The sequence below is a fragment of the Mastigoproctus giganteus genome, chromosome 4, assembly GCF_048544385.1.
Source record: "Mastigoproctus giganteus isolate SK-2022 chromosome 4, ASM4854438v1, whole genome shotgun sequence".
Taxonomy (NCBI): Eukaryota; Metazoa; Arthropoda; class Arachnida; order Uropygi; family Thelyphonidae; genus Mastigoproctus; species Mastigoproctus giganteus.
Window position 1 is genome coordinate 213,605,401 of NC_143578.1, and position 15,120 is coordinate 213,620,520.

Below are 15,120 nucleotides of genomic sequence, written 5' to 3' on the forward strand. Positions count from 1 at the left end.
GAGCGTTAAAACCGACCGTAGCTTTTGAAGGCTCCTGCCTTCTTCTTCAGCAGTAGCTTCCTTGTACTGCGGTGCATCTTAAGTACCAGCAGGTTCACAGTCTAAATCATGTGTTTCATCGCCACGTGTTCTATTCTCCTGTGTACTGGGACTGGAAGGGGCTCGGGAGTGCGTCATATGAAATCATTCATCCCTTCTGAGGATCGTAGCCTCCAAGAGGGGATGAATCCGCAAACCTTTGTCTCTATTGATGTTCTCTGTCAAATTAATCCGCAAACTCTCGAGCCACTTGCGGTCCCAGAACCTATGCACCCGATCAGTGATGATGGCTTCATCCGGGGAAATCTGGTGTTGCTTCTCCCAAAAATGCTCGGCCACGGTGGACTTACCGTAATCTGCATTCCTTATTGCCTTAGTGTGCTCCCCCAGACGTTCTTTGAGACGGTGCTTTGTTTCCCCTACATAACATTCCCCACAATTCGGGCAATTAATACTATAAACGACCCCACTAGCATTCTCTTTTTGAATGGGATCTTTTACTTGTGACACGATTGTGTGCAGCCTCCGGCCTGGAATCTGCACATAACATGTCTGATAATTTCTTAGTACCCTAGTTATGTGCTCAGTTAAGCCCAGATAGTAGGGAATGTATGCAGTGGCGATTGGAGTGAAGGGTTCGCCTCTCCTCTGATTTTCTCCAATATACTTTGTATAATCCTCTGGGGGTAGCCACACTTTGTAAGATCCGCCGTGACACGTTCATATTCTTTTTTCCTATCCTCGGAGGTACTACAGTGCAATTTTGCTCTATCTATTAATGCTCTGACAACACTGTTCCTATGATGATTGGTCTGGGCAGAATTATAGTGTGAGTACTGGCCTTTACACATCGGTTTCCTATAGACTTTAGTTTTTAGTTGTTGGCCTTCTCTACAGACCAATACATCTAGGAACGGCAAAATTCCTTCTTCCTCTACCTCCAAGGTAAATTGTATGAATGAGGAGAAGCCATTTAAAAATTCAACACTTCATTTTCACTCCCTTTTTGAATAATTGAGAATATATCATCCACATATCTCTTCCATGGGCGCACAGGGAGATCTCGACCATTAAATATTCTAGCCTCAAGCTCCTCCATAGCTAAATTAGCTATAATCGCACTAATGGGGGAGCCCATGGCTGTACCGTTAACCTGCTTATACATAATATTACCAAAAATCATGGTGGTGCTTGAGAGGCATAGTTCTATACCTTTACAAATATCTTCTAAGTTTAATTGCATTCTACTACTCAAGGTGTATCATTCTGTAAGGCCATGTGTGCACAAAGTACCCCATGGTCTACAGGAATACATGTAAAAAGCGATGTCACATCGAAAGATATCATAGCTTCATTTTCTTCTATGTGCTGACTTCTTATGAAGCGCACAAAATCTTTACTATCTTTGACGCTGAATTCGGAAGTTCCTACTAATGGAGACAGTAATTTGGGCAGGAAACCAGACAAGGCATATGTGGGACTACCAATAAATGAAACTATAGGACTAAGTGGTCTAAGGGAGCCAGATACCGAGATTTTATGGCTTACTAAAAATACACAAAGTGGGTGTACTTTGTGTATTTTTAGACCTAATGTACTTTGTCCACTTAGACCTATAGTTTCATTTATTGGTAGTCCCACATATGGCTTGTCTGGTTTCCTGTACTGTAAATGGCTTCTCCTCATTCATACGTACAATTTACCTCGGAGGTAGAGGAAGAAGGAATTTTGCCGTTCCTAGATGTATTGGTCTGTAGAGAAGGCCAACAACTAAAAACTAAAGTCAATAGGAAACCGATGTGTAAAGGCCAGTACTCACACTATAATTCTGCCCAGACCAATCATCATAGGAACAGTGTGGTCAGAGCGTTAATAGACAGGGCAAAATCGCACTGTAGTACCTCCGAGGATAGGAAAGAAGAATATGAACGTGTCACAGCGGATTTTACAAAGTGTGGCTACCCCCCCAGAGGATTATACAAAAGTATATTGGAGAAAATCAGAGGAGAGGCGAACTCTTCACTCCAATAGCCACTGCATACATTCCCTACTATCTGGGCTTAACTGAGCACATAACTAGGGTACTAAGAAATTATCAGACGTGTTGTGTGCAGATTCCAGGTCGGAAGCTGCACACAATCGTGTTACAAGTAAAAGACCCCATTCAAAAAGAGAATGCTAGTGGGGTCGTTTATAGTATTAAATGTCTGGATTGTGGGGAATGTTATGTAGGGGAAACAAAGCGCTGTCTCAAACAATGTCTGGGGGAGCACACTAAGGCAATAAGGAATGCAGATTACGGTAAGTCCGCCGTGGCCGAGCATTTTTGGGAGAAGCAACACCAGATCTCCCCGAGCATTTTTGGGAGAAGCAACACCAGATCTCCCCGGATGAAGCCATCATCACTGATCGGGTGCATAGGTTCTGGGACCGCAAGTGGCTCGAGAGTTTGCGAATTAATTCGACAGAGCACATCAATAGAGACAAAGGTTTGCGGATTCATCCCCTCTTGGAGGCTACGATCCTCAGAAGGGATGAACGATTTCATATGACGCACTCCCGAGCCGCTTCCGGTCCCAGTACACAGGAGAATAGAACACGTGGCGATGAAACACGTGATTTAGACTGTGAACCTGCTGGTACTTAGGATGCACCGCAGTACAAGGAAGCTCCTGCTGAAGAAGAAGGCAGGAGCCTTCGAAAGCTACGGTCGATTTTGTCACTCTTAACCCGGTATTTTAATGTATTTTATTCGATGTATAATATATACATTTTATGTATTTTATCCTTTTTAGTTGTAAAGTTATTTTAATTGTAAATATATAGTAGTAAACACATAGTTTTTTAAAATTCCAGTTTCCATGTCTTATTTTAATACGTGGTTGGTGAGAAACATTTAAAATCCCAATATGGTGGCTAAAGAAACTGGGGGAGCAAGGTAAAAGAGCATAAGCAGTAGCTTTCCTACACAGTTAACTAAGAGCAAGATACCTTCAAGAATTGATTGAAACTTAATTACCATCAGAATGAAAATATTTTTTCCAAGTATGTATTATTATATTTCTCTCTAATATGTTAAGATTCCTGTTCTTCACTCACATTTCTAACCAACCACTGTTTATTGCCACAAGCCTCTCTCAGCTGTAGCCACAAAAACAAACAAATTCATCTACAAAATTTGGATGCTTTCCATTAATGAATGAAGATAAGTTTTTTGTGGAAAATTCCAATGAGTCTGCCAAACTTATCTTCATTCATTCATTGAAACCGATTCCTTTCTTTCTTGCCATCAGAAATCCTTCTATATATATCATTCTTTTAATAATTATTTTTTTCATTATACTAAATATATGGCAGCTAGAGTAGCCAGAGACCTATTTATTCTAGGAACAAAAAAGACAAGCATGAAAGAAGGGAGGAAATGATCTTAAATGAAATTAAGCGATCTTTCTTGACCTGGTAACTTTATGTATGGATAGTAAGTCACATAATAATCTCTTTGATGAAAAAAAAAATAATAATAAGTAATATATCATAAAGAAAAATAATTAGAGTAATAAACAATGGGTTTTGAAGGCAAGGAAGAAAGGAATCTATATGGTTTCGTGAGTGAATGAAGATAAGGAAATCTCCATAATCGATTACTAGCAATATTAATCAATTACAGATTTTATTGATAGCCAAATATCTTACCATACCTTTTAATAAAATTACAAAGGTTTTGAATGCCTTTAAAAAAAGGGGAAAAACTGTTACTGGAAAATTGCATTTTGGAATTCAACAGAATTCTTAGACCTTGTAAGAATCATTCAAATAATCAATAGTGATAATTGTAGAGATTACTTCCTGAAATCATTGGCAAAGAGGAGACTGGACAAAGTAGCAACTGTATATACATCCAGCACTGCCAGAAATAGGCACCCAGTTTAAAGGTTGTTGGAGTAAATAGAATATACATTTATAAGCAAAGAAGGAACATCAAGATTATATTACTTAACCAACCAAATAATTAATGTGCATATTGTTTTATCTTTAGCAAAACAGTGACTATTGTTTCATTATTCAGTTCTGCTGAATAATGAAACTAAAAATACAGGGTGTTCAAAAAAGATCCTTCAGAAGCTTTAGTATGGATTCCAGGAACAAAACTTACACAAAAAAGTTCACATAAACATGAGCTGAAGCACCTCTTTCTTGAGTTATAGCTAACAAAAAGCATAAGAAGTAAACTTAATTGCATAAAAATACTAAATTTATAATAAGCCTGAAAATTTTCTAACAGCTTCTATAATAGATCCTTCCAAGTAGTAAATGCTCCAGAAATTTTGACAATAACATTTAATAATAATGTTTATTGTTTACACTTTTCATTGGACATACTACAGACAGTGTACATGCTTTAATCCATGTTTATCTAACCTTTTTAGTTTTGTACTTAGAATCCACCGTTAAATTTATGAAAGCTCTTTTATGAACATCTGTATAATAGAATTATGTAAAACAATATGGGGAGAAAAAATCAGTCTGAAAAATTTAGATGACCAAGGTTTGTATAATTTGGATTTTATGGTGATGTTTAATCATATTAATAAAAATTACCTGGAGGGGAATATTTTCTTTTTTTATCTTCAGATGAAGGGAATGTAGGAGTTGCAATATTTTCAATAGAGCCTGGTGAAGGAGAAGATGATGGAGAAGGAGTCATTCCTTTACCTCGAGAAATATCAGTTTCTATCACTCTCAACTAAAAAAAACCCAAAAAACACTTTCTTATTAATATTTTCCTTATAAATTTCCTTATTAACATTTGCCTTTGTGAGTGAAAGTTGTGCAAAATACCCTCATTAAGTTATTATATCTCAGGAAGTTTATTAAGTAAACATAAGTGTTTCAAATACATTAGGCACATAGAAATGAGATGTATTACAGAAGTTACATCAAATGTTCAAAATGTCTGCCACTAGTAAGTATATATGAATAGCATAATTTCTTTACAGTCTAACTATAGTAGTGCCTGCTTCCTGTTGTATCAACACTCACAAATCCTGAAATGTTTGTGATTTATGAGTGTACACTATATTTTTCAGGTACTGTCATGTAAAAAAGTCTAGGAGAGTGAGGTATGAAGTTTTTGGGGATATTCAAATGCACCCCTCCGACTTATCCATCATTCAGGAAATTCATTGTCCAGAGATGCATGGACATCTGAGTGAAAATGCAGAGGTGTACCAACAGGTGTATTTTCCTGTTGAAAGTACACCTATCTAGAAACACATTTCTTATTGTGTAACAAATCAATGTAACTCTTCCCAGTAACAGTATTGCTGAATCTGAAAGGTCCGATTATTTCACAAGAGGTTGTCACTGTCCCAGTAATCACAGTTTTGATGATTCAAATGACCATTTAATTTGAATGTCATATTGTCTGACTGTGGTTGCATCCAATATCAACAGCTTCACTCATCTTCTGATAGTGCCACTCACAAAAATGTGCTCATCGATTAGAATCGTTTTCCTGAATCACACAAATTGCTTAAGAAAGATTTGAACCTTTAAAGATTCCCATACTTGAGTGGCTCAAATACAGTTCTCAGGAACTGTCAGGTTGGTTGACTTTTTTGTGACTGGTCATAAAGAAGTCTATGCACTTCTAATGGTTTGGATGTTTTTGGCACTTATTGATGTTCTTCCCCCCCCCACACACATTTTTCCTTATTAACATTGTGAACAGTTGCACTTTCTTCAAACTTATCACAGAGGCAGGTTATTGTTAAATGCTCAGGAATCTTCATCCTTTCCCCATACACACAGAACCCATAAAAATTTTCATACGCCCAGTACCACTTCAGAGAATTATGGTCAATAATTAAATGTTATTTATTACAGCAGGCCCTCATTATAATGCAGTTCACTCTATGCTGATTCGCTATAATGCTGTTCTTATATTATAACCCATATCTCACCAACGCTGTCACAACTCACTATAACGCTCTTTTACCAGATTAAATTTTTGGCATGTTTAACGAAAACTTTTCATCTGATTCAGTCAATAGCTTGAAAATGAATAGCAAAACAGCATTAAAAAGTTTCCCACCCTGATTTGAGAAATTTTCTCACGTTCAGCGAAATTTACTTCCATGCTAATTTAATTGCAGTATGGTGGCTTGTTACGTAGTTCTGAGATCAACATTTTAAAAAATGATCAAGTACATTGCTTGTAATATTTGCGTTATGTGCATTTATCTGAAGTCTAGTCATCACTCAGCACAGTGTTAGGCAACAGACAGTTTACTCAAACATTGTATAATAATTAATGCAATGCAGTTACATTTCCGAAGATGAATATTGGTGGATAACAATTAAAAAGCAACAATGTCTGAACGTGGTATGAAGCCTACTAAAGTAAGAAACAGGCTGAATTTGAAAATTAAATTATACATTTTGAAGTGAATCAATTTCGTTTAACGACAAGTGGATGTGTGCAATCATTTAGGACTGGCAGATTCAACTGTAAGAACAATAAAAAAATAAAGCATTATTTTTAGTAGCGGGAAAGACAGCTGTTCCACTGCAAGCAACTAAACTGGTTATGGCTAGGCCGGCTATTATAACTGAAATGGGGAGACTTCGAAATAATTTTATTGAAGATAATATGCACAATTCTGTTAAGTTAAATATTATTAAATAAAAAGCAATTAGCTTATATGATGATCTGAAGAAAGCTTACCTTAAAAAAAAAAAAAAAATGTGGAACCATTTAAAGATAGTATTTAAATCTAGTCAATAGATTTAAGCCTAAAATTATGCCTAAAAGAAGTTTCATATTGAAAGAAGTAAAAAAAAACTACAGAACTACAGAAAAAACTACAGAAAGGATAGACAGGATAGGAAGGGGGGAGGGGTTATGCTATTAGTTAAGAAACACATAAAAACCAAGGAAGTGAAGCCAGTCGACATCGCTGGACAGTGCAGTGTTGAGTCAGTTTGGTGTGACATAAGCATTGGGAGATCAAAATTGAGAGTAGGAGTGTGCTATAGGCCTAATGACTCTGATGAGTATAATAAGGAACTGTACAGGGAAATAGAGTGGGCCAGTAAATCAGAGAGTCTTATAATGGGAGATTTTAATTTCCCAGATATTGACAGGGCTTTTGTGGATTTATTGGATGATTGTTTTCTACATCAGCATGTTCGGGAGGCAACTAGAGGGAGTAATACTCTTGATTTGATTATCAGCAGTGATTCTTCATGCATTAAGAATCTGCAGATAAATGAACCACTAGGTGGCAGTGATCACAGTGTGCTGAAGTGGGATTTACTGAAAGAGGTATCTACCATTAGGGGTAAAGGGAAGGGTTATTGCTTCCGTAAAGGCGACTACGATGGACTGAGACAGTATTTAAATTCTATACAGTGGGACCAACTGATGATGTTACCAACAGCAAATTCAAAATGGGAAGCATTCAAAGAACTTATCTTGGAAGCTACTAGGCTTTACATACCAACTAAGAAATATTGTTCAAGGTTTAGGCCAAAATGGATGTCAGATGAACTAATGAGGCATATGGCAGAGAAGAAAAATGCATGGGATACTTACAAATTAACACATGACACAGAAGCCTATGATAGATACAAGTTGATATGCAACCAAGTTACAAAGGAGGTTAGGCAGGCGAAGGCAGATTACGAGAAATCCTTGGCAAGGGATGCAAAGAAAAACAGTAAAGAGTTCTTTACTTATGTAAACTCTAGAAGGAAGGGGATGAATCAGATTGGTCCACTTGATATTGATGGGTCAACTGTTGATGATCCTGCTCAGGTAGCTAACAAACTAAATGAATATTTTGCATCGACATTCACACATGAGGAGTTATTCAGCAAGGGGAATGCCAGAGGTGTATTCAACTCTAGCAGTAAGCTACAGAATCTTGAAATAACTGGGAGTAAAGTGGAGGAGAAACTGTTGAAGATAAACACAAGAAAGGCACCCGGGGTGGATGGGATCTATCCAGTTATATTAAAGGAGGCAGCAAAGGAAGTAAGCAAACCATTAGCCATAATTATGAGAGCTTCCTTGGACTCAGGGGAGGTACCCACAGACTGGAGATGTGCAAATGTGACCCCAATTCACAAAGGAGGATCAAAGGCTGACACAAGTAATTATAGACCTGTGAGCTTAACTTCTGTTCCAGGAAAATTAATGGAGGCACTGGTTAAAGAAGCACTGCAGGATCATTTAGACAAGTCTTCAGTTATAGCTCATACACAGCATGGTTTTGTTAAGGGGAAGTCTTGCCTGACCAACTTGATTGGATACTATGATGCAGTCACAAAAGAACTGGATGCAGGGAATAACTTTGATATTATATACTTGGATCTTAGAAAGGCTTTTGATACTGTTGCACATGGAAGACTGCTACACAAATTGGAGCAGTGTGACATTGGAGGCAAATTGCTGCTATGGATAAAGGGGTGGTTGAGGGGGAGAAGACAGAGAGTGGTAATCAATGGACACTGCTCATCATGGACTAATGTTATTAGTGGAGTCCCTCAGGGCTCAGTGTTGGGTCCATTATTGTTTTCTGTATTTATAAATGATATTGATGATGGTATATCAAGCTTAATGTCCAAGTTTGCAGATGATACAAAGGTTGGCAGGGTTGTCAAGGACACTACTGACACTATGCTGCTGCAACAGGATCTGGAAAGGTTGAGCAGATGGGCTGAGAGGTGGCAAATGAAGTTTAACATTGACAAATGTAAAGTACTACACATGGGAAACAGCAACCCCAGAGCAACGTATCAACTCTGTGGTACTACACTGACAGTGGTAGAGAATGAAAGGGATTTGGGAGTGATTGTGCAGGCAGATATGAAGTTCTCTGAGCAGTGCAGACGGGCTGCAAGAGTAGCTCATGGAGTATTGTCAATGATATACAGGAATTTTTCCAGCAGGGATAAGGAGGTGATTATTCCATTGTATAAGGCAATGGTCACGCCACACCTAGAGTACTGTATACAGGTCTGGAGGCCTCATTTCAAGAAGGATGTAGAGCTGCTGGAACGAGTACAGAGAAGGGCAACAAGATTAGTGAATGGAACAAAGGGGTGCTCTTACGAAGAAAGGCTTAAGTTTTGCAAATTACAGTGTCTGGAGACTAGGCACCAGCGAGGTGATCTGATAGAGGTGTATAAAGCCTTGAATGGTTTAAGCATGCTCAATGCTGATGGGATTCTTCCTCTAGCTCAGAAAAATCACCTGAGAGGGCATAAATTCAAATTGAGGAAAGACAGATGTAGGATAGACGTGCGGAAATTTGCCTTTAGCCAGCGGGTGGTTGGTTGGTGGAACAGACTGCCATCCCTTGTGGTGGAGGTTGATAGCCTAAATAAGTTTAAGGCTCAGCTGGACAGGTATTTTGAACGAACAGAGGGGTGAAGTGGAAGTGGGTTTTTTTTTTTTTTTTTTTTTGGCTGATGCTGCATAAGCTTGCTTTCTTGGATCAAATGCCTCTACTAATGCTAATGCTAATGCTAAAAACATGCCAGGCTTCAAAGTGGTGAAGGATCGGTTGACTTTATTGTTGTGTGGTAACGATGTGGGGGATTTTAAAGTGAAACCCCTTTTAGTTTACTAGGAAGAGGGCCAAAGTACAACCCAAAATCGATCAAAGGTACGAAAACTCGACAGCCCAGGGCCATCAGATTAATAGATTCATGATTTTAATTGGCATTTTAAGTTTGATACATAATGTAGTTACTAACCACATAATTATATACGTATGTAACAGATTTTTAATATTAAATATTTTGAATGACATTTGGAGTCTTTTCACTACTGTTTATTATTTGTGAGTCGTGGTGGTATAGACCGCAACTAACAAATACTTATGTTACATTATAGGAATACGGCACTCGCTTAGCACTGATTCACTTAGGCTCTGTTTTTCCAGAACGAATTATCAGGGCTAAATGGGGGTCATCTGTATTTGCCACACTTAATGGGCCACCAGTTAACCTTCAATTTGAATAATGAAAACCTATTAAAACCTAACAGTTTATTTAAACTTAAAAACTTTTTATTTAAACTGGTAATTCTGTGTACAAAATTTAAATACTTCTGACAGCCAGTATAATTTGTTAAAAATATTCACTGATGTTAAGCTAGTTCTCTCAGTTAATAAAAGGTGATACTCCTTATAATTTCTTCAATGCTTTCCTTATACAAAAATTATCCCAAAGCAAAGTGAAACAACACCAAATAATAACAAAATTATTTTGTTATTATTTGGTGTTGTTTAAGATTTATCGGGTTAAACAGTGTTTAATCTAATAAATCACTATTTGTTACAGAGCTCCAAGAAAGTGTGATTGTCAACTGTCATGTGGGTATTTATTAGGTGTGTGCCATAGCAGACTGTTCCAAGCCATCTGTAGTCAACAGTGGCTAATGTGAAAAAGGTGAAATACCAAGAATGATAAAATATTTCAACCATGATCCACTAGATTAAAAAAAAAAAGATGCATAGGGCTGGAAAACCCTAAGCACTGAGAGTAGCTGCAGCTTTCCTGTGAATGCCATAGCAAAATCCCACACTGGAGCTCCAAGTGTCAACAGGACTGCCAAAAGTGGAGAGCAGTATCTCACAGACCTCACATAACAAATGTCATCTGAAGTGGCACTGCCCATTATGGACATCGAAGAGTAGCTCCCAAATTTTCTCTTTGTAAACCCTTTAGAATGGTTAATAAATCTTTAAAATAAGTAACTTTTTGAATGTACTGAATTTATTAGTGGAAAAAAAAAGTTGCTATAACAATAGTATCTAATACATTTAAAATAAAATTTGAATTCAGATATTGCAATCTGTTTTCACAGTAATATTAAAATAATATTAAAATATAATTTGTGAAATATAAAAAAAAAATTGATACCAAACTATTTAGCTAATGAGACTAAACTGTTTCAAAGAATATAGTGCTTTTTAAAGTTTGGCTTAACAGAAGAGAGAGAGAGAGAGAGAGAGAGAGAGAGAGAGAGAGAGAGAGAGAGAGACTTAAATCCTTTGCACAAAGCAGTGAATATTCTTGCTTCAAACCAAAAGCTTATTACAGTCTTGAAGGTTTTCAATCCATAATCAGCTGAACCCCCTTAGAGGATCTCAAATTATTTGTAAGAAATTAATGCTCTATCCAGTGGTACCCAACCTACTTCGAGTGTGAGGCAAGATTGTGAAAAACTACGCCTGGTACAATGGTAATCATCCTGTAGGTGTCTGCAATCAATATTCTTTAAATGAATGTTTGGCTTGAGTGACAAACGTTGATTGAGGGAACCAATTGCTCTAGACCAGTGTTTCTCAACTGGTTCTTCATGAGCACTCATTATTTGGGATTCTATGAAATCATATAAAAAATTATGGAAAATTTGGGATTTTATGCTGAGGAATAAATTTTACTTATTATTTGGAATAATGCACACAGTACAGTGATAATTACTAGTTTTCCTGAATGCAGAAATACAAAATAAGAATTAATATGAATGCAAAATAATCAATGATATGCAACTACAGGTAGGACCCGTTTTACAACATGGTTAGGTTCCAGCAAAACAGGGTCGTAAAATGAAAAGTCGTAAAACAAGACCAAATTATAATGTAATTGAATGAGATAGGTTCCAAAATTCCCAAAATTTTTCCAAGTATGCACTAATATTTCTGTTCTTTATAAATAATTAAATATTTTAAACATTTAATGCATATGTTTTATTTATACTTATATATAAAATAATTAATAAAATAAAATTTTACTTTGGTCCTGTGGAGTCATCATTTGAGTATGTATTTACTCAAGTGATGACTCCACTACCCGTTTCGTCCACATTAAAAACTAAATCAGGGTGGTAGTTGCCTTCGTCTATTAAGCGTTTAAATTCGGAAAGATACTCTTCCACTACTGCAACGTCAGCACTAGCATCCGCCCCAGACACTTTCACATTGTCAATTTTACAAGTTTTAAAATTGATGAAATCACCCTTTGCTGGCCGTAAATGTTTCAGTGCTACCAGACTCCTCACATATTTCGTCAAATAACGACTTTGCATTGTCCAGAATTACCACCTGTGTAACAGGAATGTTATTTTGGTTCATATCATCAACCCACAACACTAACAATTTCTCCATTTTTTCCATTGTCTCACTGCATGAATAAGTTCTTCTGGAGGATGACACACTTGTTATCCCTGTGTGTGTGCACTTTATTTTATCAACATTGTTCATAATCGTTGATACAGTAGAAGGTGCTAAACTCAACGCCTTACACACATCCGACCAATGCTCACCAGACTCCATGTGACGATCACATCCATTTTCTCCTTAATTGTTAGTGTTTTACACTATTTTTGGCTCCCCCCCTACGCTTAAAGCTCATGGTTACATAAAAATTATTATTAATGAGAAATAACACTGTGTAACCCGTTAACAATTGAGGGAAAATTCACAATGAAACGAACATGGCACACTGAATGTAAACAAAGAACCCCGGGGGCTCACATCTAGTGAGTATGGGCTTGGCACACCCAGGGTCCTGAGCTGGATATCATCATTCTTCTCTTTCTTGGTGATTCCCTTCTACTTTTGACTCTCTCGCTCTCTCTCTCAGGGTAACTTGGGAATTTTTTTTTTTTTTTCTGGTGCAGCATAAGCCTCAGGCTTCCTTGCACCATATGGCTATTAATAATAATAACTCTTGGCGTAGCTATCATTCCACCCACAATGCACCACGAAAAACAAAAGAAACGCCTAGTGGGTGTTTGGACTTGCAGGTGTTGCTGCAACGTGTTACTGAGTTGTGATTTTTTTGTTATTTTCAATTTTTTCAGGTAATATTTTGAAACAGTCGTTAATGTGAAAAGTCGTAAAACGGACCATTGTAAAATAGGACCTACCTGTATTTATAGCTTTGAACAACATATAAAAAAAAAAAAAAAAGGGTAAACTGCAGCCATTATCAACACACTGCAGGATGGAAGCCTACACAACAATTCATGTTGAGGGAAATGGACCATAATCTGCCACGCTGGTCCAGTGCGGGTTGGCAGATCGACTGTATTTAGCAGTCAGGGGCTTGAACCCCGGTCTACTCAAGGAGCATGTGCTACTGCACTCCCGCTCCTGACCACTCGGCTATGGAGGCAATAATAACATATAAATAATAATGTAAATATTGAGATGCTAAATACCTTTGGTTAATCTTAGCTGAACATAACAGATTAATAGCAGAATTAAAAAAAAAAAAATTAGCATAATAAAAGCCACCAGCTTCCTGAATGCATTTTTAGAAAATGTGTGGCTCAATAAGAGAAATAAAAATATGAAAGCTGTGAAGATTATTAGTTCATACTATAAAATGCTGAACTCATATGTGAATAGTTTGTTCAATGAAGAGCTAAGGAGAACTTGTATTGAAGATGCAATTTGCTAGGGTAACATGCCAAGGAATAAGACTCAAAGAGCAGGAGTGAATAAAATTTAACCAAATTATAAATGAAACAGAAAAATTGAAGGTTACATTGTAAATTAAGAGGAATTAAATGAAATCTATTGCACAGACCATTATAATCTCTGTGATGAAACTCAATGTTTCTTGAAACAAAGGAAATAAATAAATTTGATTTTAGTAAGGTAGAGTAGGCCCAAAAGATATTTCTGGGATGGACACCACATAATGACCACAATAGTCAATGACAAGTAAAATTAATTGCTCAAAAATGGTTACAATAGCAGTCTAACTGTTGAAAGCCATGCAGAGTGTTTAATGAGACCAAGAAGCCAAAAAGCTTTGGGAACAATGTTATTTATATGAGCTGATGGATGAAGATCATGACATATGGTAAAACCAAGTCTCTGAAGTGATCAACAACTCTGACCTCTTCCTGATCAGTGTGATAATCTAACGGTAGTAAAGGTTTCGACCAATGTCTGGGGGAAACTGACATAGCTTGCAGTTGTATTTAAAGACATACTGTTTTTACTGAGCCAATATAGGAGGAATTCAATTGGTTTGGTTTTTTTTTTTTTTAGGAGCATTAGCAACTAAGGCCATATTGCTCCGGGATATGCAGTGGTCATTCCCTGACCTTTCCACATCCTCCGTATTTGGTGGCGACGGGCTCGAACCCCGGTCTAATCAAGAAGCCTGTGCTATGCACCGCTGCTCCTTCCCACCTGGCTACGGAGGCGCCTGAGAGGAAATTCAAAACAAGAAAAAATATTAGCATTGGGGACTGAGCCAATAAACTTGTGGACTAAGTTCATCAGCAAATATTTGCCATTTTACATCAAAAGTTTGTAGTGTTTTTGTGAGGTCACTGAAATATATGATGAACAGTAGAGGGCTTAGAGGAGAGTCATGTGCACCCTGCAAGAGAAAAAAAATCAGTCAAAGATGAAACCTCTTTGAGAATGGACTTTTTCTGACCTGGTATTTGGCAACTGAATTATACAGTCAACTAAAGGTGGTAACACTCCACAAGACCAACTTAAAACAAAGCATTTTAGGGTGAACAGAGTCATAAGTCTTGACAAGGCCTAAGAATATACAACCAATCTGATGATCCTTATCCTGATTACATGAAATGTGAAAATAAGAAGCAGAGTTGATCTACAGGGCATAAACCTGAATTAAAATTTAGATAGAAGGATGTAAGCAATCAAATTCATGAAGATTGCTATTTCAAAGATCGTGGTTAAAATATTAACAATTGAGATGGGTCGGTAATTGTAGGAATCAAGATTTACCTCCATGATTTTGAAAACAGGAATTAAGTGTGATCTTCCAAAGCATTAGAATAAGCACCAAGGGAAATACAGAAATGAACAAATTAATAAGAACAGGCACTAATGTATTCAAGCATTTTTTGAACAGTATGTAGTACATTAGGTCTTTGACCTTAGAAATAACAGTTAAAATATTGTTGGGCTTAGGTTCAAATGAACTCGCACAATCCTGAATGTCAACTATTTACTGGGAATAGTAGTCAGGAATAGTTCACAATTCAGGGAAGAAGCTGAGAAAACTTGT

At 37.1% G+C, this 15,120-nt stretch overlaps 1 protein-coding gene across 1 annotated transcript in view; it reads right to left on the reverse strand.

The window, feature by feature from the left end:
* Positions 1 to 15,120, reverse strand: part of LOC150087392 (dynactin subunit 1-like) — a gene marked incomplete in the record, with an annotated part of 260,166 nt that overhangs the window by 215,657 nt on the left and 29,389 nt on the right. The window contains 1 exon segment of the mRNA XM_090372464.1: positions 4,639 to 4,783. Coding sequence (XP_090228590.1) covers positions 4,639 to 4,783 — 145 coding nt within the window.